This window comes from Arvicanthis niloticus, chromosome 14 (assembly GCF_011762505.2).
Source record: "Arvicanthis niloticus isolate mArvNil1 chromosome 14, mArvNil1.pat.X, whole genome shotgun sequence".
NCBI lineage: Eukaryota > Metazoa > Chordata > Mammalia > Rodentia > Muridae > Arvicanthis > Arvicanthis niloticus.
The window spans coordinates 5,597,565-5,624,415 of NC_047671.1; the positions used below are offsets into that span (position 1 = coordinate 5,597,565).

At 38.9% G+C, this 26,851-nt stretch overlaps 1 protein-coding gene across 3 annotated transcripts in view; it reads left to right on the plus strand.

Moving 5' to 3' along the window:
• The window catches only part of Znf407 (zinc finger protein 407), a 389,208-nt gene that overhangs the window by 223,677 nt on the left and 138,680 nt on the right, over positions 1-26,851 (plus strand). For all 3 annotated transcript variants that reach the window (XM_034518392.2, XM_076912347.1, XM_076912346.1), the window contains 2 exons: positions 11,905-12,071; positions 15,609-15,692. In XM_034518392.2, the coding sequence (XP_034374283.1) occupies positions 11,905-12,071; positions 15,609-15,692 (251 nt within the window). The remainder of the gene's footprint in view (positions 1-11,904; positions 12,072-15,608; positions 15,693-26,851) is intronic.

Here is a 26,851-nt window from a genome sequence, read left to right on the forward strand (position 1 = left end):
AGATGGCTGAGAATTCTGGGATTGGTAAAGCTGTTTGGACCTCCAGTAAGTACTCTGATGTTAATCAGCCTAGTGTGTAGGACAGAGAAGCTGATAGTTTGAAATTGCACTTTAAACTAAGACAGACTGTCAGTCTTTAGGAATGGTGGGGAATGGCCTGTTTATGTAATCAGATACTAAACCCGGGAGAAAGCTGTCAGGCACACTTTTGTTGTGTAAGCAGCAGCAAACTGTGCTTTATCTGACAGACAGTGTGTAAATCTGTCCATGCAAAACCCCAAATGTTTCATTTGCTCCCAGTTACTGCAATAATCTGCTTATTCCCGTCTGCTACAGCAGTGACATCACTTGGCAGCATACACTGCAGACAGAGACACAGATAAGTCTTGCTTGTGTCAGTCACTTATTCATTGATGGTAGAGATTCAGAAGAATTTATTCAAGGTTCGCTTCCACCGAATGTTCCCGACAAGAATAACTTTATTTAACTTGGCTATTTTATATTTTGAGTAAACAAATAGATTATATCATATTTAATTATAGCTTCTAAGAATCAATGTACCATCGTATCAGTAAGCACTGACAATATATATCCCAAGGCAATATTTTACTTAAAATGTGTCTGTTAGATATATAATTTCTTAGTTATTTTATGGGCTTTTATATTTGTGTTACATGCCATGCTTTCTTTGTAATTTAAAAAATAAGTTCATTTTTTGTTCCTTACTGTGAATACGAGATTTAATAAATGTGTATACCTAATCTTTATTTTAAATCTTATCTTTGAAGTTAATTGCTATTTTAAATTCTGATCATGTGTCTTTAATGCCACCAAAATAAATATGAAGTTTGTATTTTCTAACATGTGTTCAGGGAAGCTAGAGCAACTTTCCATGATTTAAAGCTGTACATTTTCTTGGATTAGTAATGTGAATACCATTTTCTTTTATACACACTGGCTAAGCAGTACAGTTGTGGGGATCTTCTTTACATTTCTGTATAAAACAATCTGTGTTTTATATTCTTATTAAGAGCTTCATTTTATTCTGATAATTAGTTTCTTTGTTGACTACAAATAATTGTTGGAGTTATTTTTCCAACACATGTCCAGATGTGTCTGAGGTCTGCCAGCTGTCTCCACACCAGCCTGGTAACAATGATGCAAGTAAAGAAAAATAAATCATGCCTTAGATTTGAAAGGCTGCTGTCAATCTTTGACACATATGTATAGTGGCTTTCTATCTGTTTTGCTTGTGAAGTTGTAGTTGTCTTTTATTTTGTTTGCCTGGCCACCTACATTCAAAATATAATTAGGTAGCACTTTATTAAAATTGTGTTACTAGTGCATAGTGGTGGCCATCGTATGGTCAACTCATAATTGGTTTTGTCAATGTCAAAATCAAACTACTCAACTTTTCAAGTCAACAACTTTGAAAATATTTGCCCTAAATTTAATGCATAGATTATAAAGGTTTTCCTCATGTTTTCCATTGCAATTTCTTGTCCACAATATTAATTCCTAGTCACTCTATGCTAAAATTTAACATTCAGTTGGAGACTTTTCTGACTGATAATTAAGATGTACTAATATTTTGCTTTTGTTGTTCCCTAGAGGAAATTTTCCATATTATTTTTACCTGGACTTCTATAGACAATCACCCCACACATCTTCTATCAGTATTAGAAGTAGGACTCTTTAGTTCTCCATCTCATATTAGCTTTGAAGACTAATATATAGCAGTAGTCATTATGAGTCCTACTTAATGTGCAAATATCAAAAGGTCTCGGGTTGTACAGCATCAGTCCAGGGTTTTCCTGAAGGGAGTTTGCAGCAGTTCTTAGTTAGGGCAAGTGTCCCTTTCTCTCTCCCACTGACTTTAGCTCTAGTTTCTTGCATTAGGGTTTTGTGAATGTTGTCCCTCGCGTGACCTGCAGATAGTGAGTCCACTCTTCCCTTCTGGCTGCACTCACACCATCACCCTTCCAGCCACTTGCTAGTTTATGTTAAAATTCAAAGAAAACCACCCAACACTTCATCTTTATATTACATATTTTGAGGTGAAAGGATTAAATGTCAAGAAATTACTTCTTTCTCAGATAACAGCTCCTCTCTGGCTCTGTTCCTGGGCTTTCTCTCCATTTTATTTGAGACCTTCCAATTGAATAACTGAGTGCCCAGTTTAGGAGACCAACGTAGTGGTAGTGTTTAGCTACCTTCACATATCGGTGTCCCAGACTTTATAAGAGTATAACATTATATCTGACAATGTGATTTGTGGAAATTTTGGGGTGCTGGTGAAACGTTGTAGGTACAGCTGTTTGCAGACTCAGCCTGGATCTCACACATGCTAAATTTGTGCTCTGCTGAGGCTCACCCCATCCATTACATGTGGCTTTTACATAGTTTCTTTGTGCTTGTGTTTGTGGGATGGGCAGAGGGGCATGTCTCAAGAGTAGGTTCTTTACATCACTTCTGAGATTTAGTCAGGTCCCGCCAGTTATTTCAGTGGTTGTTTTATTTCCTCCTCTTCCTTGTCTTCTTTTGTTTTTTCTCTCTGTCTCTGTCTCTGTGTGTGCGTGCGCATGAGCGTGTGCATGTGTGTGCAGGCGCACTCACGTGTGCATGCAGGTATTGGGAATTTCAGTGGTGGTGTTTCAGTGTTGATTTTGTTTTACTGATAATTTATCTCAACATCAATGACCTAAGTAGAAACTAAGGCAAAAGAAGTTAAAGACTCTAGATGGTGATTGTATAACACATTTCAGTCTTATTTGCTGTGACTATAACTCAAACCATTCATGATCATCTCTGCTGACTCTGGCGTGTTCAGAAATCCATCACTTCTTCCAAAGTGCCCAGTAATTCATCTTTGGCAATTAGACCTGGAAATGGTTACCGACGAAACTATTGCTTTCTTACTGTTAGAGTCTACAACAAACAGTTGTAGCCAGTTCTTATTATTTACTATATATAGGGCACAAGGGATCTAGACTGTGAGCTAAATGAAGAGCTACCTGTTCTATGCCAGTAGTTACATAATTATGACTTGAACTCATACCAAGAAACAGCATCACATGGACCTCCTGAGGCACCGAGGCTGCCATGGAGCCTTAACAGAGCCTTGCCTGAACTACTTTCTGCCACCACAGTTACTTCACCTCCGGGTATCTTGAACCTTTCACCTGCAAGGAACTGAATTATTTAAAGGACTTGACTGAGTTTATTATTAGTAAATGACAGTTGGCATCATTTATAGACCCAAAGTTATGAAGTATTAAACACACATTTTCTTGATACACAATTACTGCAATTAGAGGAGGGCTTTAATGTAGACTTTACAGAGAGAGTTGAACTGGAATATGGTGTTTCATAGGGACAGTTTTGTTGACAGCATTTACTAATACGTATCTGATTAAAATACTAAATATTTAAAGAAAATAACATTTCTGAATTTGATTTTGAAGTTGATTGTTTTGAAAATTTATGCTTTTCTTTTATGTATTTCTGTTTTGGGTCATATTGGTAAAATTGGTCCTGTCTAATGGGATTGCTTGCTATGTTAAAATAATGTTGTCAAGCCAGGCTTGGTTGCTCATGCCTTAATCCAAGTAATCTACAGGCCGAGGACAAAGAATCGTAAGTTTAAAGCTGTCTGTGTAACATAGTGAGGCGCTATCATAACAACAACAACAAAAAAGTATCATCATGAAACATGTTTTTCATTGGAATACAGGAGATCAAGTTTGTAGCACTGAACATATTTCATAATATATAGTAGGATAGATCTAAGGGTAAGTGGTCTTTGTTCAAAGTCTACAGTGTTCATTACCTAACCAAATGGGTAAACTGGTCCAGCCTATTCCCAGAGAGGTCAGTCTTTTAGGTTTTCTCTCTGGAGATACTTGTGTGTACTGTGTGCATATGTATTCTGTTTGATGATTGACACCTGAAAAGGATAAAGCTACATCCAATTCCTTGGTAAATCATAATCATATTTGTAAAAAGCAAATGCTGAAAAGTACAAGAAATAGAAAAAGAAGAAAATGGTGGCTAATGAATGCTGTGAAAGCTAAACTCCGACAGTGGACACCACGGCCACTTTAACCTGACTTGTAAGGAACAGAGTTTTATTTCTGCACTGGACAAAAGGATACCCCCTACCCTCCTTATCTGGTTGGCTCAGACTCAAGCATGCCACTGTGCTGCCTTTCCTCAGCACTGACCCTCAGTCACTCCTTCTGTTAGAGCACTAGGTTCTGCTCTTTCAGACTTAGCTCTAGGCTATCTCATCCATGAAGGTTTTTCTACCTATGTTATTCTTTGATACCTTTCCAACATCTCTTAAAACTTTCTCAAGAAGTTTCTCATAGTATATTGGTTGTGTGCTAATTAGTTCTCTGACTTCAGTGTTGATACTGAGTCATAGGCTCCTTTGGTGAACAAACATGTCTTCTAATAGCATGAATTATTTCTAGACAAATATTAAGTCCTAATGCATGCTCTTTTGTTTCTTATTTTGGATGGCAACTTGAAGATTTTTATGAATATGTTCCCAGTGGCCAGGCATTAAAAGTTGGTCAACCATGCATGTGTGATAAATATAAATAAGGATCAGATTGAATTTTGTCATTTTGGCTCAAATTATGCATGGCGATAGAATAATTTCACATATTCTTAAAGTGCTTATCTTTGGATTATTATTTGTAACTATGGTTTATTTTGTTTTACATAAATCAGTATTTTTCATAGCCAAGCTGAAGCCAAATAGTTTGATTGTATCCAAACTAGAGAATAGTGCCACCATAATGTATATCTTGTTGTTTAGGACCTGAATTCTGCAGTGAGTTAAAAATGCTTGCACTTGTCAATGCTTGAGCTTACGATACAGTAGAAGAGGTAGTTCTGCAGAGGTGAGAGCAGTTGGGGTAGGTTTACGTGAGCTCTTCCTCTTGTTCTCAAGCTGCTCTTGTGAACCCTTGCGAGAGACATCATTTTATGACGATCTCAGTTTCTCAGATGGCTAGGAGGGTGTATAGGATCTTTTTGTTCTGGTACTTCTGACTGGGAGCTGTTTGACCTTGTAGAGAGTCAGGGCAAGCACATTAGAGGTGAGGTTGGTAGGCAGAGCACAGTATAGAGGCCAGAGCAGATCCAGTTCTTTCTTTATTGAAACCCAGGCACCTCTAGTCATTCATGCAGTGTCTCCTGCTGTCTTTATGCTGTACTGACTGTGGTCAGCAGTGGGCCACAGGTGTTCATGGCCACACAGTTCAAATCCTTTAGTATTTGGCCCTTCACCGAATTTATGACCTGAGCTATTTGTGCCGGCTGAGAGAGAACATGCAGTGCCATGAGGGCAATCCCAGCTAAATTTTATGGTAGTTTTGGTTATATCTGAGGTTATGGTTCCTCGGACAGAAATGGAATAAAGTCTTCTGAAAGATAAGTCAACTCTCTGCAGTCAGTGGCAGAGATCTTAAAGCATGTCATCTAAAAGAACTGCTTCTCTGGGTTGTTGACATCAGAGGCAGCTGGGTTGATAATATGCTTAAGACCTCTCCTAGAAATTATTTTAACAAGGTCCTGAGTCATTGAATTGAACTGAACTGAACTGAACTGAACTGAACTGAACTGAAGAGAAAGAAAGATTTTCACTCTTTAAAACATGAAGGATATAGATATACTCTGAAGATTAAAATGACGGTCACTGGCATGGATGGGGTTAAATTTCCTTTCCAACTTGTTAACAAGGATCCAGTCTGTTAATTAGGCTAATTATCGTCTGTTCGTGGCAAAAATGTACTCAAAACTCTTGGCTTAAGTAGTATGTTCCTTGATGAACTGTCTAAAAGCCCTCAAGGGAGGCTCCAGCTCTAACTGGAAGCCCCACTAGAGGCCCCAGAACTGGATTTAGTAATGGAAACCCTCTAGGTCTTAGGTTTTATGGTTTCTTGATATAAATTATGCTCATGTTTTTGTGTGCTCTGAAGTAGGAAACTCAAAATCCAGCCTAATCTAGTAGTAATCTAGGTAATTACATCATATTGAGTACATTTTGTTTCTTTCACGAGACCTCTGCCCCTGCACAGAGGTCTGAAGGGAGATGGCCAGCAGTGACCTGGCTGTCAGTACACTCAGTCAGTCAGGTACACCAGTAAGACATTTCATTTTCTGTGTAATTGCAAGTTGAACATTATATTCAAGGTTTATCTAGAACTTTGAAAGTCAAAACTGAAAGGCAACTAGTGTTACCATTGAAAAATATTCAAATATTTACTCTGTTTTTAAATTTCATATTAATAGTGCTTAGCATTTAAATCAGGTATTTCTTTCCTCCTCCTTCTCTCTTCTTCCTCCAGCTTCTCTCCCCCCCCCCTTCTCCTCCTCTCTCAGCATTCTCTTGCATACCCTTGTGGTCTGCAGGGAAACCATGAGTGTCTCACTACTGTAGTGTTGTGGATAGTGACTTTATCATTACAGCAGAATTTGTTGCACTTGCTAACTTTGCCTTACTGCCCTGTGGGACACCTTCACAGTGCACAATGCCAGTGTGGGGCTCACTGATGCTACAGCTCTTCCTCTGTGGTCTTTCTGAGCTGCTTTTTTCAGAAAAGGGATGATGGCTTAATGTTTTGCAGAAGGTTCCATGGTGACTACTTGCAAAGACTTCACCATGTTCATTTCACCTTTCAGTATGTCATTATATAATTAATAAATTATGCCATTCAAAAGGTTCTTTTAATCCAAAGAAACTGCTTGTGCTTTAGGAGTATTTGAATAACTATGTTTGTTTGCTCATTATAGTACTTTCCTAGGAATCCAGTAAACCTTTTGTTGTTTTATAGGTCTGTATTTCCTTTATTCATAAAGGAAAGTGTGGCTTGGTAATTCAAATTTAGTATTTTTAATTTTGGAATGATTTTGTGGGGATTAACACTTTAATATCACAGTTTTGGAGGATGTCAACTATATAGCTTTTTATTACTTTGGGAAATTTAGTTTAGTCCTTTTAAAATTCATATGCAACTCACCTAAGTGTCCCCTTCTCTCTTTGGTAAATGTGAGTTTGTGTGATTTGGTAATGTGACTGGATTGTTCCAAGGTGTTATGTAGAGGACATAAAAATTATTTGATTGCTTTATTAAATGTTCAATGTAAATTCTGAAAACTTTGAAAGAGCAGCACATACTTTGGAAGATGCTAACTGAAGTCTGTTTACCTCAGACTCTGTCTTTCTGAGAACAGAAGTCTGATGGAACCTCACCACCCACCCGCTTCTTTTACTGCAGGATTGACTGAGCAGTGCCAAGCTAGAGGACCATGCACATTTCTGCATGGGAGCTTCACCTGTGAAATTTTGTGCACTTGATGCAACCTTTTAAAGTTACTTCATTTGTACTGAAGTGTGTATGTAAACCATGTGTGAGCCTCATGATTGCAGACATTAGACAAAGTCATCAGATCAGTTATTGTGAGCCACCATGTAGGTACTGGAAATTGAACCCAGGCCTCTGCATCAAATATTCTTCATCGCTCAGCCATCCTTCCAGCCCCTCTAACTTGTTTTTAATGTAGGTATACTGTTGAGATTTTTAAACTATGTTGATGAGTATAGCCAAATCTTATTCATTTCATGGCATAATGATAGTCCACTTTATGACTGAACCTAACTTCCCCTTGAGGCTATTGAAACCGCAGTAGCAGAATTTATTTTGTATAACCATATGTATACAGGTATGTCTCAATGGCATATGCGTGACTCTGTTCCCCAGTATAGAATCAGGGCTAGAGAAGCCCAGTGTCACACTAAGCACTGCTGAACCACTGCCAGGTTGTCATGAAGGGAGCAGATTCAAAATCACCAAAACTAAACACAGTGTTCCCTTTTCCTGTTTCATAATGTCAGGTAATAAAGTTATCTTCATTCAGAAATGAGGTTTGTATACATTTTTATTACTTTTGTAATAAGTAAAATCTATTAGCTTGGATATGACTAATAACATTTAAAGTTATAATCTGAACAAGATGAATATACAATTTCCATTAAGAATTGTGACTCTTGTAATTTAGGAAGTTGTCGAAGTAATTCAAAGTTCAAATGTGATTTTTTAAAAAGATTTATTATTTATTTATATGAGTACACTGTGGCTGTCTTCAGACACACCAGAAGAGGGCATCAGACCCCATTACAGATGGTTATGAGTCAGTATGTGGTTGCTGGGAATTGAACTCAGGACCTCTGGAAGAGCAGTCAGTGCTCTTAACTGCTGAGCCATCTCTCCATACCCCTCAAATGTGATTTTTGATACAACATTTCTCCTGTTTAGCCATTCAAACCCAAGTAAATGTTCAAATAAAATTTTTAAGGTCAAAAAATATACAAAGGTTAGCTATATAGTACATTTTAGCTTGCTGTTATTTCTTTAACTTTGTAAAACATGCTTAGTAGCATTTCAATGAGGAATTTTCATTTTTGTTATGTAGCTGATAATGAGACTAGTAGGTTTTTTCTCTTCAGTTTAAGTGCTGAAGTGTGAAAGTTCCTCTTGGTTCAGTTAACACAAATCACAGGAGAAGAACCAGCTGCAAGTGGTCTTTGGGCACATGCCAAGCCCCTCCCTCTACTTGGTCTCTTGCTGTACTGGGCAGGACCAGAGCCTTTCCTCTCCTAAGCTGGGGAGCTAAGGGAGCAGCACACACAGTGGGAGGATCAGCATGTCTCCAGCTGTGTCTAGAACATTAGAACACACTTATTAGGAACCCCTGTTCAAGTTTGTACAGATGGGCTCCTCGTGGGCTTTCGGTTCACTGTTACCCACTTGGGTAAGGGCTTACTTCAATTAGTTTTAGCATCATGGGCTTCTCAGTCTAAGAACTTCAGAGTGAAAACTGTCTTCACAGGAATTGTTAAAGGTATTGCAGTCTATTAGAAATGACTTCTCTCAAAATGTCCTGCGTTGTCTTATGCATTGTCTTATGCAGAAGCAATCCCTTTGTCTCCTGTGCTCACTTAATGCTTCCTTTCATGCTGGAACCTCTTTGTGATGACCAGCTACTCGCCTTATACATCTATCTGCTGGCTGCCTGTCTTCATGGAGAGTTTTTGAAAGCTAGGGTTTTTGGTTTTTTTTTTTCACTAAGCAAAAGGTTTTTGGTGTACGAGTGCATAGGGAAACATTCACCACCTTAATCTTGCCTACTGTAAGTCACTGGGCTTTGATTAGGCTCTGGTTTATGTGGTGGGATTTGGAAGAAAGTGGTGTGTGTGTGTGTGTGTGTGTGTGTGTGTGTGTGTCTGTCTGTCTGTCTGTCTGTCTGTCTTCAGGGCTTTGCCACACCCTTTCCCAGTTTAGGAGGTTTCTCCTGTACTTCCTGTCTCCCTCATGTCTCTCTGTTTCCAGTAGTCACCTGTCTTTCAGTGTCTCAGTAAAATGCTGTCACCTCTGGGGAACTTCCAATCTGCCTTGTCCCTTGTGTGCTCTTTGTTTAATCTGTCTTTTATATCTTTTCTGGCATTAAGTTTACTTTTACTAACAGTTTTTCTCCCCAAATACCATATTTTCTTGACACCAAGTCTTTCTCTTTTTCTGATTTCTCTATAAACTCCAAAGCAGTGTTCATAGAATAGCAGATCTGTCTTTCTTGGAGGCTCCCAGAGTGCACCTTTGTCCTTCATAGGACAACACAGATTCCGCTCCCAAGTCTTTCTTGGACGTGCTTCATGAGGGCCTCCAGAATGTCTGGGCCCTTCAGAGGCCTCAGTCCTCACTGGCATTAGATTGACGTATAACAGGTGATCTTGGAATAATTGAGACAGAATTTATATCATTTTGGGAGATTACCTGCTTGCAAATGGCTCTCATCTATAAACTAGCCTGTGATGGCAACGTGTGCACTCTCAGTTTTCCCAGTGGCTGAAAATGCTTGCTTTTATAAAGAAGATTGTGGAATGTAGTTTACAGATAGTCCAGTGGTAGCTCCCCCCCCCCCCTTTTTTTTTATAATCTGGCTCTTGTCCTGTCTGGACAGGCACTGAGCTTTAGGCTAACGTTTTTATTATGTATGAATAATAGACAGCACATATCGAGGTTGTGTAGACGTAATTTTGTTAAATGCACATCATGGTAGATTTAAAACTGAGGGATTTATTTTGTCATTCATAAAGTTGTAATACAGTCTGGAGAAGCTATTTGTTAAAGATAGCATCTACTTAACCTCCTTATTTATTTCTTGTAGGAGAAGGTTAGTTCCACAGTAAATACATGGAGAAATAAGTAGATAGGGGAATTTATCTTGGAAATAAGATCCCTGTCATGGTTTTGAAATGCTAAATGCATGAAAACCCGTCAAAGAGATATACGGACATGATATTCTTTGCAGTGCATTTCAAGGTATTTAGTTATATATGTCATTCTCTAGTATGAGGCAGCAATGGCTACATGATACAGTGATTTCTGCACCAGCCTGTGTCCATGCTGAAGGTAGCGTCACCTCACATGTGCTTCAGAGAAACACACTGGCAGCTCAGTACGAGCGAAGTACACAGATATGCTATGCTGCCGCTTACATACTTGGTACGCTCACTGTATTACTTTGTAAGTATATATAGTAAAAGAAAGCATTTTATAAAAGCTGACTTATCACTCTATTCTCAGAGTTTATAAAACTCAGTTAATTTGTTAACATAAACTTCATTTAACACCAAATTAGAAGGTTAAGTTTTAATCACTCAGGGTTCATTTTCTGTCCTGAAAAACAAAACAAAAAAAAAAACAAAAAAAAACTGTAAGATTTGAAGAAAATCCTAGAAATGACTTTCCATGACAGTATACATCTTTCATAATCCCATTCTGACACTGTGAACCTCAGTTCTTTGATTCTTCTGTTTTTCTTTAGGCTGCCTTAGTGTCTATTTTCTGGTATAATGCTTACAGCGTTCTAAAATTATATAACGTTAACTATTTTTATATTGTTCTCTTATTTGTTCATTACCTTGAGTTAATTTTTTGAACACTATTGTTCACAAAGATTGCTTAAAGCTTGATGGCTTTAGAAACAGGAGGTAAATTTTATGGATGACTCTATAACCACAAAGGTAGGGGGCAGACAGGATGTCATGAGCATGCTCACAGTCTAGGGGACTGGAGGATTTAACAATGACAGAGAAATTAGAAATATTTTCTTAAAGAGATATTGACTTACTATTTTCATACAGGACCTGATTGGGTTTTCTATTTTTCTCAGTTTCAATGTTTAAGTGTCGTCTCCCATCTAAGTTTTCTGCATGCCTGACCCTGCATCACTTTGGAGATTACATGAGGTTGGGCATGTTCAGGGTGCTATGGCAGTAGACTTATTTTTGTCACAGAAAACTTTTTATGTACCCATGTCAACAACACAGAGGGACCCTTCAATCAGGAGCCATCTGGGGTCTGTCTCCCTTTCATCTCCAAGGAGCACAGTGATTCAGGGCTTCTGGATGCTCTCTGGAGTAGCTGTTTTCAGCAGCCCAGCTATCCTCCTGGCGGACAGCAGAGCCTGTCTGAGTGCTTGAGTATGGATAGCATTTCATTTAGCCTTTGCTCTGACAGCCCATGCCCTGGATAAGTGGTGTAGGCCTGTACAGGTGAAATCTATTCTCACTTTTGCCTCAGGGGTGACTGGACTGTAACAGAATTTTTCAAACCCGTTGGGCCCAACCGCAAAGCAGAGAATAAATGGCTGAAGTGCCAGGTCTTGACAGAAAAATCAATGCCTGGTTATACAGACATGACAGACCCAGCCTGCAGTTCCCTTTGCAGAGGCTGTGTGCGCCACACTTCAGGGTTACCACACACTCTACCCGCAGCCGTAGGTGTGAGTGCGCAGCCCATATTTATGTTGTTTTTTCTCTCCTTCATGCAGGAAATTTACATGCCACTTATGTGATAGAAGTTTCACGGAGAAGTGGGCCTTGAACAACCACATGAAACTACACACGGGAGAAAAGCCATTTAAGTGCACCTGGCCTACGTGCCACTATTCATTCCTCACGGCCTCAGCGATGAAAGACCACTACAGGACACACACAGGTGTGTCATACTCCTAACTCAAAGACCAGGCCATGGGAGACCTATGGGCTTCAGGAGCATGGCCATTGGTTTTCTTGATAGCAACCAGTATTAACATGACTTTTTTGTAGAGGTTATGCTAATTTGAAATCAAGGTCATGATAATGGTATATGAAAACGTTTTCGATTCTTCCACTTACAGTGTTGGTCAGTTTAGTATGTATGGGTTATGTATGTATACACATGTTTAAGCAGTGTAGGTTCAAATTTGACAGCTCGTTTCCAGAGTTTGTGTTCTAACGTAGCTTCTTAGATGAGACCCTCGTCACCTGGGCATATTATGTTGTTAAAGAGAACTTGTCTTCTATTTCATTGTAGATATAGTCTAAGTGCCATAACATTTAAACATACTGAATCTTAGTTTTATGTACCATATTCTAAATATAAGTATATCTCTTCTCAATAAAAACAATGTCACTCCTTAGAGTTCTTAAAATGTAGGGGCTAATCTAAATTGAGTTACCAAATGCTTTTCATATAACTGTTTTTAAAAAGCTTCCACTAACATAAAACTTGCATGAACACATTAACCATGAGCATGTGTGATCTAATTTAGCAGTCTTGAGTTCTCTCTGTGGAGTGTGGTTCTGAGACAGCTCAGTTGGGGCCTCTATCAGTGCATGGGCCCTAATGCCCTGTGGCCATGTCCTTTGTGTTCCATGTGCCCTTCATGGTTGCAGTACAGTGGGCCCAACCCTTCATGGTGGTCTTCTGTGTGAGTATTCACCTATATCCCTATCTTGGACTCTCAACTATTTCGTACTTCTGTCCCCTTCTTTCTCTATGCATTACCCAGAATATATTCCCTGTAGGAAAAAATAAGAAATTTTAATCAGCATTCAGAAATGTTCCTCTGATTGTTGTGAATCCTGTATTATTGTTAGAAATTGTAGGTTGAAAGTTCTCCTGAAGCAGTTTGTAGGAAGCCCAGGCCTCCTTAGCTTCCTTGACAAGGGTGTTGACGATTTAAGGTCTCCAGCCTGCCCTGAGAGATCACTTATATCGAACAGCAGATGAAAAGCCAGTGCAGATGTAATTTATCGTCGACGTTTCCTTCTAAAGAATAATTGTGGAGACTTGGCCAGATCAATAATATGGATTTTTGTTGTTAGGTCTTGTAGTCTGCACCATAATGAGAGAGAGGGGACAGTGGCTGTTTTCTAATAGAAAATAAAGGATTGGTTTCCATGTCTTTCTACGTTTGAATGCAAAATGGTACACTTGAAACTAATTCAAGTTGTTATTAAAAGAAGTCTTCCATTAAATCTGTTATCATTTCAATATGACATGCTAAAAGAATACCTTCTTGGTTGAGTGAAATACTGCATTGAGTTTTTTTTCTTAAAATTTTTTTTTCAAAAAAAAATTACTCTTGGCTTGTTGTTCAACAGTACCTCCCCCTCCTTTCAAAAAAAAAAAGGTAAAAATTGAATTTGAAAACAAATCAAGCCACCAAGGTAAATATGACATACAATACATCTGAGACTAACACCCGATATGAAATCCTACACACCAAGAATCAAGGTCACTAATGTATCTACAATTAAATCACCTGGAAAATGAATAACTTTTGCCTTTTCATGTTTATATACCATAAAGTAGAAAGTGAATAGACCTTAAAATGTGCAGCATGTACACATGCAAAAACTGTTACATTCTGACATTTTCCCCTATGTTTATTAAACACATTTATTTTGCAAGGAAGAGAGAGGTCGCAAAGATTTCATGAATGGAAGGAGGGATGCACTCTGCCTCCATTGTGGGATGCACGCTCCTCACTGCCCATTGCTGCTCCCTCCACACATGCGTGTGCACATGTGCACAGGCACACACAAATTTTTGTCCTGTAGTCCTTATGTCCCTGTGCATGTGCAGGAACAGCTGTTCTCTGTCAGTACACACAGAACTGTCTGCAGAACTGGTAATGAGTAAATCGTAGAGAACAGTTTTGCCGCCGCATTAAAAAAATGCTAATATTTAGGAACAAATTGGTGGGTTTAGTATAAAAAGTCTACTTTAGTGATATTTAGTTGATAGTTACAAAGATTTGTATTTTGAATTAAGTAATCACATGAGTGATTATAATTAAGCTTTATTCTTCGCAGCCCGTGTATTTCTTTTATATGAATAATGATGTCAAGGACTGAAGTGTGACCCCTAAAGTAGGAACATAATGTAGCAAGGCATTGTATATGTTAACTCTTTCTTTATGATGATAATGACATTTTAGCATTCATTTGGAAATGACATTAGAAGTATTTTGGTTCAGGGCTTCTTCATGTTCTTCTATAAGAAAACTAGAAATATACTTTCTTGAAGGGTGGCTCTTTGATTGCCATAGTTATGTTTCTATCTTTGTTTCATTATTATAACATTGGAAATATAGTCATTGTTTGCAAATGCATTGCCAGCTAAATTTATTGTGAAACCTCAAGCTTGGGAAAGCTAGCCTATTATAAGAACTTGTCACTTTAAAGTCTCAGTGACTAAAGAAGTCAATAGAGATGACTACAAATGAAGTATTTTATTTCTGGAAAAATCTAATTATTTCCCCTTAATTTCTCCAAGGTGAGCATTTTTCTTCTGTTTTTCCTTTCATTGTGAGTCCTACAGGATAAAGTATCCAGCTAGCAACCACTTGCTGGCTAAATATCCTATAGTACAATTATATACATAGTATGTAGAGACTATAAGTCAGAAAGTTAGCATATGTAAAATGCTAAGAAAGCATCCATTTGCACACTTAGCAAGCCTGCACCTGCCAAACATGCCTTTGATTCTGAAGAAGTTTCCAGTCTAGAGCTATCACTGAATATAAGGGATATGAATTTTTATAGATTTTTTTTTTTTTTTTTTTTTTTTTTTTAGCAATCCCTGGCTTCTTTTTTATGCCATAAAATTTGTAAAACACAAACACCATTGACTTGCTCCTGGTCCTGAGTAATGCTAGTTTCATTTCCTTCGGATCCTTAGTCTGTTCAAAGAAGCTATTTAATTCATATTATTAAGTGTAAGGTGATTAAAGAAGACCCTGATAGAATCAGGTAAAACCAATTCAATGTGCTTAGGTTGTTAAAATTTCAATATATTTTATTTAAACAGTATTATATATACTGTATATTAACTATTCCAAGCAATCTTTACTCAACTCAGAAAGGCCAGATGTATGGGAATTGTAAAAAATCAGGATATGCATAAAGCTGTTCACGTGCATAAAACAGCCCCATCTGGAAGACATCTACCAGAAATGAAGTTGTACAAAACCATTCCATTGATAATAAAGCTAATTTTTATGGGTCTGACAAGTATGTAATTATGTTCAGTGGTGCTTTTCAGATTTTATCACAGTCAATAAACCGCAGTGGTAATTTCATTCCCATTTGACATATTTACATGGAAACATTTGATTGGAGGAATTAGTAACCCTAAAAGCCTTGATAGATATGTTTTAATGATCTGTGACCTCTGCAGTCCCTCATCTGTTTATTGTTGCAACAGGCGAGAAGTCGTTCCTCTGTGACCTCTGTGGCTTCGCTGGTGGGACCCGGCATGCCCTCACCAAGCACCGTCGGCAGCATACAGGTCAGTCCTGAGTCTGCTCCTGGTTTCTCTCTGCAGGGCTGAGGCAAGGGGTTAAATACCCAAGCACAGTTGGCCTCATGGTTTGCTTCCTCTTTCTTCTGGGTCTTTGCAAATAGTTTTCTATAGGCCTCACATATCTCACAAGCACAGCATTTAGATTCTCTATTATTACATGCTTAAAATATAGTCACCTGTATACGGCTCCAGATATTCCCAGGAACTTTATCCTAAGTGGGTAAAAAAGCAAGCTCCCATGTCCAGATATTTGAGGCTGTTTTCTGTCTGCAAAGCTCTGTCTTAGCCTCCTGCCTGGGTCCTGGCAGGCTTCTGTTGGGCCTTCTTTGTTCTCTCCTGTATAACACCATCCTCCCCTTGTCTCCTTGCCTATATACCTTTGTCTCTCTACCTGCCTGTGTTGTGTGTTTATCCATTGGGCTCAGTCCACGTGTCACCATTGGGAGTAGGTACTACTGCAGTTTTCTTGCTGCTAAGAGAGAATAATAACAAAGTCACTGCACGAGAGATAAGTAAGGACATGCAAGATAACCTGTCCCATGATTTTCATTCTTCATGATTCAGGAAAGACAGTGGTCTCACAGATAGTTATTCTGATAATTCTAGATAATGTGTGTCTAGGATAGAATTGTCTCAGGGCAGTTTTCTTTTGTATTTCTCAGTAGAACCACATTTTCCTGTCATCGAGACTTTACTAATGGACAGTCCATGTATTGAGGGTGTGGCCCCTGGAAAAATTCCATCCATGCTGCAGTGGATAACCTCATACCATGCACATATGAGCAGCTCTAACTGGACTTAGTGGGTTTTGATAAAAATAAGACATAAAGTTGAAGAAGATCTTGAGGAGATGTGTGGGCATTTGTTGGGGAGAAGTAGAGAGTATATGTGGTCCTACTTCATCATTGCATGTATGAACTTCTTAAGCACAAAGAAGGAAATTTCAGTATAGTACTGATAGAACATTGAGGTTTGAAATGCCATGTTATACAGTTATAGGCAGCCTCTCTCTGGTGGTATTTCTTGAATCAATGAAAATTAATCAGTCATTGCTTTTAAGTCTTGAGTTTACTGGGATGAAATTTTTATAAGGATAAAAGCTAGTGAGATAGAGGTAGATGTTCAAAGTATAACTTTAAAAAACCATAAGCTATGTGTACATGCAATATATAACTTTTGTGTAAGGATTCAGTAGAAGGTAGGCTATGAGGGTTCCTGCTGTCCTTGTATGGCAAATGGAGAAAGAGAAGTTGAAAATAAGTGCAGAAACCATGCATCTGTGAGGTGTTTAATTCATGTTTCCAGCTTATTGATAACTCAGGGTTTTATGGTCTTCATGCACTTTTGCTTTCCTGTTTCTAGTCCATGTTGCTCCAGGGGACAGCTGACCCCCTGTGCCATCCCTCCAGCTGCTGTGTTCCCCTTTGCCCAACAGTAGAGGCAGTAACACTGTGATCCAGACAGTCCAGGTGATGGATCGATCAGGAAGCCTGTATCGAGCCTGCACAACTTTATATTTTATGTCAGGTCCAGAGGCTCCTTATTACTTTGCTATTAACTTTATACCATATAGGACAATGTCTCACAGACAGAGGTATCTGTCTTTCTGGCATTTATCTGCCTCTGTGGCACAAATCAAACATGATTCTTTAATACCAAAGTCTGTTCTTAAAAGACTTGGCCTCCACAAACAGCTCAGTCCAACTCGGTCTAGGCACTTAGCTTTTATGTTAGCCTTAAAATGTTTAAGCAATGGATGCCTACCCCCACCCCCACCCCCACCCCCACCCCCCCGAGGCTATACTTGATGGTACATTCGAAACCTATATTTTTTGATGTGTCTGTCTTTGACATGGTTTACCCTTTTACCACAGTGTCCAGGCAAATTACAAGTGGTTCAGAAAAGGATAGGTATCCAAAGTGTTCTACATGGCGTAAATAATTCCCGACCGAAGTGTAGGCTGTCTGGAGGTCTGACATGAAACATCTTCCATTCTGAGATTTACTTTTATCACCTGTCAGAGACCCTTGATTCAAGGGCACAGCCACCAATCCTCATGTGTGTTTGGAGAGACCTGGCCAGCTTAATAACCACCAGTCCACCTTAAGGAATGTGAAGTGTGATTTCCAGGAGATGTGGTTGGCCAGTCTGACAGATGGTTGACACGCAAAAAGACAGGGCACTATGGAAACAAGCTGGCCTGATGTCTGTTTTTCTTCTTTTTCTGTCTGTAAGGCCTAAGAAGTGAAGTGTTTCTTACTGGGTATTTTGTGCAAGATAAAGGACAATATTTATGAAATGAGAAACAACAGGTAATAGTTTAAACAAGGGAAAACTGGTAACTATGGTTACAACAGAGCTTCTTGTTCTGCCTTCCCCTTGGTCTTCAGTTCTGTTGCTTAGATGAGTCTTGGGTTTATGGGTTCCAGTGCATTTTGACTCCACCACCCAACTAGCTAGGACTTCAGGGGCCCCAGCAATGTTGTCTGGGGCTTTTAAATGGTGTGTGTCCCAGTCCCTGTTGATTTATGCATAATGGCATCAAAGAATTACTGTATTAACTTGAGATAAATTCTGGTTTTGGAATGATAGACAAGTCAGAAGTGATATTCCCATCTGTATTCTAACCAGTTGTCTTCAGTAAAAGGGGAAGTCTCACAAAGGCCCACCCATGGGCTAAGAACTGTTGAGAGAAGGAAGAATTGGGCTTCCTCAGGGATGAGCCCCTAATTGAGTATTCAGTACCAAGTTGTCAACCTTGAAATCATATACATAAAAGCAACAGGAAATGGAGTCATCAGGTTGTAGTCTCTCTCTCTCCCTCCCTCCCTTCCTCCCTTCCTCCCTTCCTCCCTTCCTCCCTTCCTCCCTTCCTCCCTTCCTCCCTTCCTCCCTTTCTCTCTTCCCACCTCTCGTGTTTGTGTGTGTGTGTGTGGGTGGGTGGGTAGGTGTATGTGTGTGTGTGTACATTGTACTTGCAAAACAAGAATTAAAGAGAGACCGTGCACATGTGTAGGGAGAGACATGGTGGGAACATGGGAGAGGATGGTGGGAAGGAGAGGGGGAAAATGATGTCATTATCTTTTAGTTTTTAAAAGTTGGGAAAAAACTTTTCCATAGCAAGTATACATATCTCATTGTAGAGTATTTTTTAATTTCAAACAATTATCAGATATTTAATTAATAACTTAATTAATTCCTGTTTCAAAGATTTCCTTTAAGTTTTTACCATTTGGGTGCTTGCATTAACTTTTGTTATGTAGTAACCCTAATAATCAAAAAGGTATGTTTTCCTGTATTGTCTTTTTCATGAGGAAATTAATCATTCTTTTTTTATTGGATACTTTATTTATTTACATTTCAGATGTTACCCCCTTCCCCCATTTCTCCTTCTGAAAACCCCTATACCACCTCCCTTCTGTTTTGCTTTTATACAATTTTAATTACATGCAAGTACAGGTCAGTTCTAGGTTGAAGAACTAGCAATAGAATAGATGCAAATAGTCAAGGAACAAGCAAGACAATAAACACAAATAGTCAAAGAACAAGCAAGGCATTAAACTCAATTAAATGAACACTCCGGTGATCACTTTTTCTAAGGGCTTATCAGGTGACCAAATTATCTGAGACAATTTTCCTGTCCTAGCCAAAAGTCATTTTCATGGCTCATGCCTACTTTCTTGTTCTGCCTGAAATTACTTCTTTGTTCTAGCCTAATGTCAGATTCCTGCCTGAAGCTTACTTCCTAGTCCTTGGCAAATGTCATATTACTGCCAAGCAGCGAAATTCCTTGTCCTTGGCCCAAGTCAGGTTCTTGTCAAGCAGCCCCAAAGGCTCTCCACCTCTCCCCCTTTTTTATTTCATTAACAAGACTGTCTTAGGTCTTTCTGACAAGAATGCCTTTCTTACCCATCATGCAATATGCATTATCAAAAGCAGTGCATTTCTGTCTTAAGTTGGTAAGGCTCTCTGCAGAATCTTACCTGTCCTTGGCTTGCCAGCCTCTTAATTTTATAAGTCTGTCTGGGGGTCCATTTTCAGGTTCAAGCCATGTACTTTGTCTGCCAACATGTTGATGTTGTTAAAGACAAGCTTTAACATGATGGGCAGGAATACATGTATTCCCAGGACAAGTACATATTGAGGATAACAATGTTGAACATGTGTAACGGATTAACAAAATATATGAGTTCAAAATTAACTATCATGCTACATATTTGAATGAAGTGTGGTCTGTGTAAGTTGGCATGTGATATCAATATTACACATGTGTCTTGGCCGTTTCCTCTTCTTGATATTTCTATGCATAACATTTTATGTAAGATTTTGTTATATCATATATTTGCCTGACACCTTTTATATAATTTAAAACATCTTAATATTGCACAAATTAATATATGGTACAGTTGAGTCAAGTATAAATGACAATCTCCAGTTTAGCACAATAGAATGCTAGTTTAATGTAAACTTACAATTAAATTATTAGAATAAAAATTTTTTAAATGACATCTTATTACTGTGTAGATTTTAACTTTAAAGTGTCACAAAAAGCATCATGAATGCTTAAATGAAAGAATCTACATTAACCACATGTTAATCTTCCAAACCAAGTAAATTAACTTTGAAGAACTTAGATCTTGAATTTATACGATGGCCTAGACAGTAGTTCTCTTAGTACTTCCATGGTCCTGCCACATACATGACAGAAGGTAGCTTGAAGATGTCTACCAAAGGCCATACAGGGAAGGGAACAAGTGCAGAAACCATCTGCAGGTGCAGCAGGCAGGTAAGGCGGTGACAGGCACATGTCTGTACATTCCCATGGTGTCCAGAGTAACTTCGATTCATCACGTGCAAAGGGAAAGCCTGTTAGACCTTTGACATTGATATTGTTTCTATTTGGTTGGCATATTTGTGCATAAATGAAAATCAACAGAAGAAATGGAGTCTATTCTGATTTGCCTACATGTCAGTTATTTTTAAACACAGCATCATTCTCCAAAAGAAGTCTAGAGAAGATACCCAGAGTCTCCCATAGGAAGACTAGACAGGCTGCTGGTCATAGTCCAATGAGACCTGGAAGCGAAATGCCATTGGCACCGGTCAACAGACCTGGGACTGTGGAGACTTAGGTTCTCACATTGAGTCTGCAGACTCCTTTTGTAAATCAATAAAACAAACCTGAAATTCCTATAAAAATCCAAAAGTCTGAAATAACCAGACAAGGTTGAGAAGGAGCAGAGTACTAGCCTCAGGCTAGACCTACTCAGGTCAGATCAATCAGTTATGTCAAGGTGGATACATTTATTTGCACAAAATCAACATGTCTACCTCTGCCATCAGTTGATTTTTTTGTTTGTTTGTTTTTTGGGTTTTTTTTTTTATTGGATATTTTATTTACATTTCAGATGCCATCCCCTTTCCCCATTTCTCCTCCTTAGAAAACTTCTATCCCATACACCCTTCTCCTGTTTGTTTTTATACAATTTTTTAATGTCAACCAAAGGCTTTATAAGTTTGGTAATGCTCAGTATGAATCAGAAGTGTAACCTAATACACAATCTAGATATATCAACTATCTTTGACTGGCAGAGACATGTGAGCATCTGTCTCCATGTCTGGCCCCCCTCTCTCTTTCTCTCTCATCACCTAGCTCCTCCTCTCCTTCTCCTTCTCCTCCTCCTTTCCTTACTCCTCCTCTTCTTACTCCTCCCACCTTAGCTCCTCCTACATATCACCCTTCCTGTTAAAATAAAACTTTTCTCTCAAAATGCAGTTAGAGCATAACTATACCAATTTATGTCAGTAAGGTGCAAGATAGGCCTAATACCCAGTCCATCATTGTGTTGACTAACCAGAAGCTTTGTCATCTCTCCTAAATAAGACTTAGTTCTGAACCTGGCTTTTGTTTTCTTGGCTTTAGAATGAATGTCAGCTGAAAACCATCCTCTCAAATCTTTTCTCTCAAAGTAAATAGCAAGGATTGGCTATGGGACTATAAATTTTCAACCCCATCAGAAATCCAGAATGACTGAGTTAACTGAGATTATGGGAAGCATAAAGCATAGCTTCTAAAACATAGCCAATTTATAGAGACCACTGAACACCTGAAAAGCCCCTATACTACCAAACGTTGGAGCATCCAATCTTCAGCCTTCTGGCCCAGAATCATCTGACAGACCTTAGTGATGCAGGATTATTAAGGGCTGATTACTCTGTCTTGGCAGGTATAATCAGTTGACTATTCTGCAAGTGTGTTCTTTTCTGGACAGTATTTTTTCTATAGATGGAAAGAGGCAATTCTTGCCTAGTGGTTGTCTCACCACAATTGGAGTAACTCCAAAGATGCTCAATTTCTTCTTAGAATCCAAGACAAGAAGCTGTCAGGAGCAGACAGGTCTCTAATCAAAATGAACATTACTACAGAAATGTTTGTAACGTCAATTCTGTGGATTTCTGATGTTTTGAAAACTAACTATTCATGTAAGGCTATCTGGACTGTTGTCTGTTAACTCCTCTCAGCTATTTCTAAAGAAAATACAGAAAACACCCTAAGAATAAACTCAGAGCCATGAATTTGCTATAGGCCCTTAACTCACAGGCTAACCATCTCAAATAAGTTAAAAAAGTTAAAGAAGGACTGGGTCTAAGCCTTGTATTCCTAAATGTGTTATACAGGCATAATGCCTATGATAGTAACAATATTCATCTCACTTTTATATTAATAAGAAGCTCGTACCAATAAAAACCTTAAATTTGAAATCAAAGTAAATTTTGTACCATTTAAGAAATTATAACTTCATCTTGATAATAATTATACAGATTTCTACCAATAGGTTATGGCTATGCAATAAGTCCTAGCTAATCTTCCCTGTTCCAACAAAACCACTACTTTTCCCTAGAAAGACAGCCCAATATTAACCACCTCAGGCCCCATGCCCAGGGAATAGAGGTGCTGACTCTTCATTAACTTCTTCAACCTGACTATGGGTGTTGAGATATTAGAAGAGGGGTTGGGGGAAGAATAAATTGATAAGCCTCTGACACTGTGTCTTCACTGCATCCCGCTGGAATTCCAGGAAATCAGAGGTTCGAGCAGGTGTGCTCAGCTTGCCTGATGAGTAGATACACCAAGGCTATGTATTCTACAATATAAAAATTCTCAAAACAAATTTTAGTATCAAGATAACTGTTTGTTTGAATTCTGGAATCTAGTCTTCTGGCGGCCTGCCTCTATCATCTCTAATCCATATAATTCTGGGAATTTCTATGAAGGTGTGCTCCCACCATCCTCCCTTTTTCGCCTTCCTGCTCTCAAATTCCTCAACACTAGGGAATCCAAACTTTCGGGCAACAAGGCCCTCCACTTCCACTGATGCCTAACCCCTTACCCCCCTCCAATTACTATGAGGGTGTGCTCCCACCATCCTCTCATTCCCACCTCCCTGCTCTTGAAATTCCCCCACACTTGGGAATCCATACTTTCAGGCACCAAGGCCCTCTACTTCCACTGATGCCTAACTTTTTACCCCATCTTTCGTCCTCCAATTACTATGAGGGTATGCTCCCACCATCCTCTCATTCCTGCCTCCCTGCTCTTGGAACTGAATCCATTGATGTTAAAGATATTAAGGAACAGTGACTGTTGTCTCCTGTTATTTTTGTTATTAGAGGTGGAATTATCTTTGTGTGGATATCTTCTTTTGGATTTGTTGGAAGAGGGTTACTTTCTTGCTCTTTCTAGGGTATAATTTCCCTCCTTGTATTAGAGCTTTCCTGCTATTATCCTTTGTAATGCTGGGTTTGTCGAAAGATATTGTATAAATTTGGTTTTGTGGTGGAATATCTTGGTTTCTCCATCTATGGTAATTGAGAGTTTTGCTGGGTATAGTAGCCTGGGCTGGCATTTGTGGTCTCATAGGGTCTGTATGAAATCTGTCCAGCATCTTCTCACTTTTATAGTGTCTGGTGAGAAGTCTGGTGTAATTCTGATAGGTCTGCCTTTATATGTTACTTGGCCTTTCTCCCTTAGTGCATTTAATATTCTTTCTTTTTTTGTGCACTTGATGTTTTGATTATTATGTGATGGGAGGTATTTATTTTTCTGGTCTAGTCTATTTGGCATTCTATAGGCTTCTTGTATGTTTATGGGCATCTCGTTCTTTGGATTAGGGAAGTTTTCTTCTATAATTTTGTTGAAGATATTTATTGGTCCTTTAAGTTGGGAATCTTCACATCTGGGTTTGGTCTTCTCATTGTGTCCTGGATTTCCTGGATATTTTGTGTTAAGAACTTTTTGCATTTTGCATTTTCTTTGACAGTTGTGTTGATATTTTCTCTGGTATCTTCTGCACCTGTGATTCTCTATTCTATCTCATATTCTGTTGGTGATGCTTGCATCTATGACTCCTGATTTCTTTCCTAGGTTTTCTATCTCCAGGGTAGTCTCCCTTTGTGATTTCTTGATTGTCTCTACTTCAGTTTTTATGTCCTGGATGGTTTTGTTCAATTCCTTCACCTGTTTGGTTGTGTTCTCTTTTAAGTCTTTAAGGGATTTTTGTGTTTCCACCTTAAGGGCGTCTACCTGTTTAGGTGTGTTCTCCTTAAATTCTTTGAGAGTGTTATTTTGTCCTTCTTGAAGTCCTCTATCATCATCATTAGAAGTGATTTTAAATCTGAATCCTGCTTTCCTAGTGATATAGGAAATTCAGGACTTTCTTGTGTGGGAGAACTAGTTTCTAATGATGCCAAGTACCCTTGGGTTACTGATGCTCATGGTCTTGTGTTTGCCTTTTGCCATCTGCATCTCCTTAGTGCTACCTGCCCTGTCCCTGATTGCAGCCTGTCTTTCCTATTATCTTGGTTGTATCAGAACTTTGTGGGGTGGGTGTAACTACTTGGGTAAGCGCTGGGGCCCAAAATTTGCTCAGTGCTCAAGCTCAGACAGAATACTGCCCAAGTTAGAGCGCCTGGGATCCCTGCTCCTCTGGGTTCTTAGAGATTGGGGGCAGAGCTGCCACCCAAGATCTGCTCAGTGCTCTGGCCCAAAATGGAAGGAACCCGTGTTCCGGGCTGGGAGTGACTTCCTGGGTCCTTGTGGGTTTCAGTTACTCCCTGTTTGGGGCAGGCCTTGCTGTCTGATTACCTAAGATACTGGGGGAGTTAGAGGGCCTGGGATCCTTGTTTCCTCTGGGTCATTAGAGATTGGGAGCAGAGCTGCTACCCAAGATCTGCTCAGTGCTCTCCAGTTGATTTTTTTTTTAAGAAGATGAAGATAGTTTAAGCCATTCAGTGTGTAATATTGGATTAATTTAACATCTATATTCAGTAAAGTGAGCTTTAATGTTTTCTCTATCCTGTATACAAAATAAACAGAATTATACAATGTAAATTGTATATAAATTATAGAAAAAAGTTTCAGTTTGGATCATCAAAAATCATTTCATATTATATTACTAGCATTTTTCTAAAAGAACAAATACACAAAATTTCAAATTAATCAGCTTAAAACTTTATACTAAATAATCGCTAAGGTGCTGGGAAGTAAGTTGATCACAGAAGTGATGTAGAGACTGCAGAGCCCATCGAGGATTTGTATCTCAAAGCTCTGACTCCAGCACGGAGTGTGAAGTCACGGCCAGTAAGCACGTGGAAGATGTGCATTGAGTGATGCAGGGTCAAAGCCCTGACCTCATCAGATGGTGGTGGGAGCTCTGGTATGCCGCTAGTGAAACCGTGAAGTGGATGATTGCAGGAAGGGTTTGCTGCCCACCCTAGGATTAATACTTACCACAACACCACTTCTGGGAACTACAACAACAAAAAACCCAAGAAAAACAAATAGGAAACAACTTGGATGTCTTTCCGTTACAGAGTAGCTCTCAACCTTCCTAATGCAGCTCTTTAATACAGCTTCTCATTTTGTAGTGAGCTCTATCCATAAAATTATTATTGCTATTTCATAACTGTAATCTTGCTACTGTTATGAATCATAATATAAATATCTGATATACAGGATATCTGATATGTGACCCCTGTGAGTCATTTTACCCACAAAGAGTTTGGGACCCACCGGTTGAGAACCACTAGTTATATTAGCATGTTGATAATTTACATGTTAGTAATATCATTGAATCAAAATATACCTGTATCTTATAACTCAAAATGCACATCTGTACATATATGCATGTATGTGTGTGTCAGTCACTAAAATCAAACTCTATTATGACTTAAGTTGATTCAGTAAACATTTAGAAATGGAGAGAAAAGAGTGACTTTAGTCTTTGGGTGATGCTGTCCCTTGAGTGTTAAACTAACCATTCTTTTATTTTGCTTTGTAGATGGTCTCTGATTGTTTTAAACCCCAGAGAATTGAATACATATTCAATATCTAGATAAATTCTGCAACAGAGTGACTTTCTGTTGTACACATTAGTGTGTAAAGCTGTCAGTGAGTTCTGTGGACTATGGATGTGCCTAGTGACTAAGCTCTTTGAGAGCTTTTGTGTGCTGCTGCTTTGATATCTAGGAGGGACTGTGCTTGCTGGATTTAAGCCATGCTGTCACATTCCTGAGAAAAGACCATGGTCACTCAGCGCTCTTTCTATGCTTTCTGTCATCGTAATCCTCACAGTTACCCTGCATGTTGGTGGTATTATCCTCCTGGTCTTTCTCAAGAGGTCTGATAGTTAGCAAGTGAGGTGTGGCAATACCAGGATTACAGTTCACCTGGCTTTCTCCAGCCTCCTCTCTCTGCTTCATGGAAGATACATACCATCAAGCAAGATATGTGGGTATAAATAAGTTAAATATTCATACAGCAATGTGTGTGACTAGGTTACTAGACTTAGGTACAAAGAAAAGATATCTTTACTAATGGCCACATTGACCTGAGACAATTTGGGGCAAACATACTTCAGAAAGTATCTTTAATCCTTTAATCATACTTTCTGTTGTCATTGTTGAAGCTGGTGGAATGGTTCAGTGAGTCAGGTGCTTGCCATTAGGTCTCACCTTAGCTTTCCCTCCAGAGCCCATGTGGTGCCCAGAGAGTTGACCCTGCAAAGTTGTCCCCTTGGCCCACGCTTGTGCTAAGATCCAAGCACTCACACACATAACACATACTCAACCACACAAGAATAAA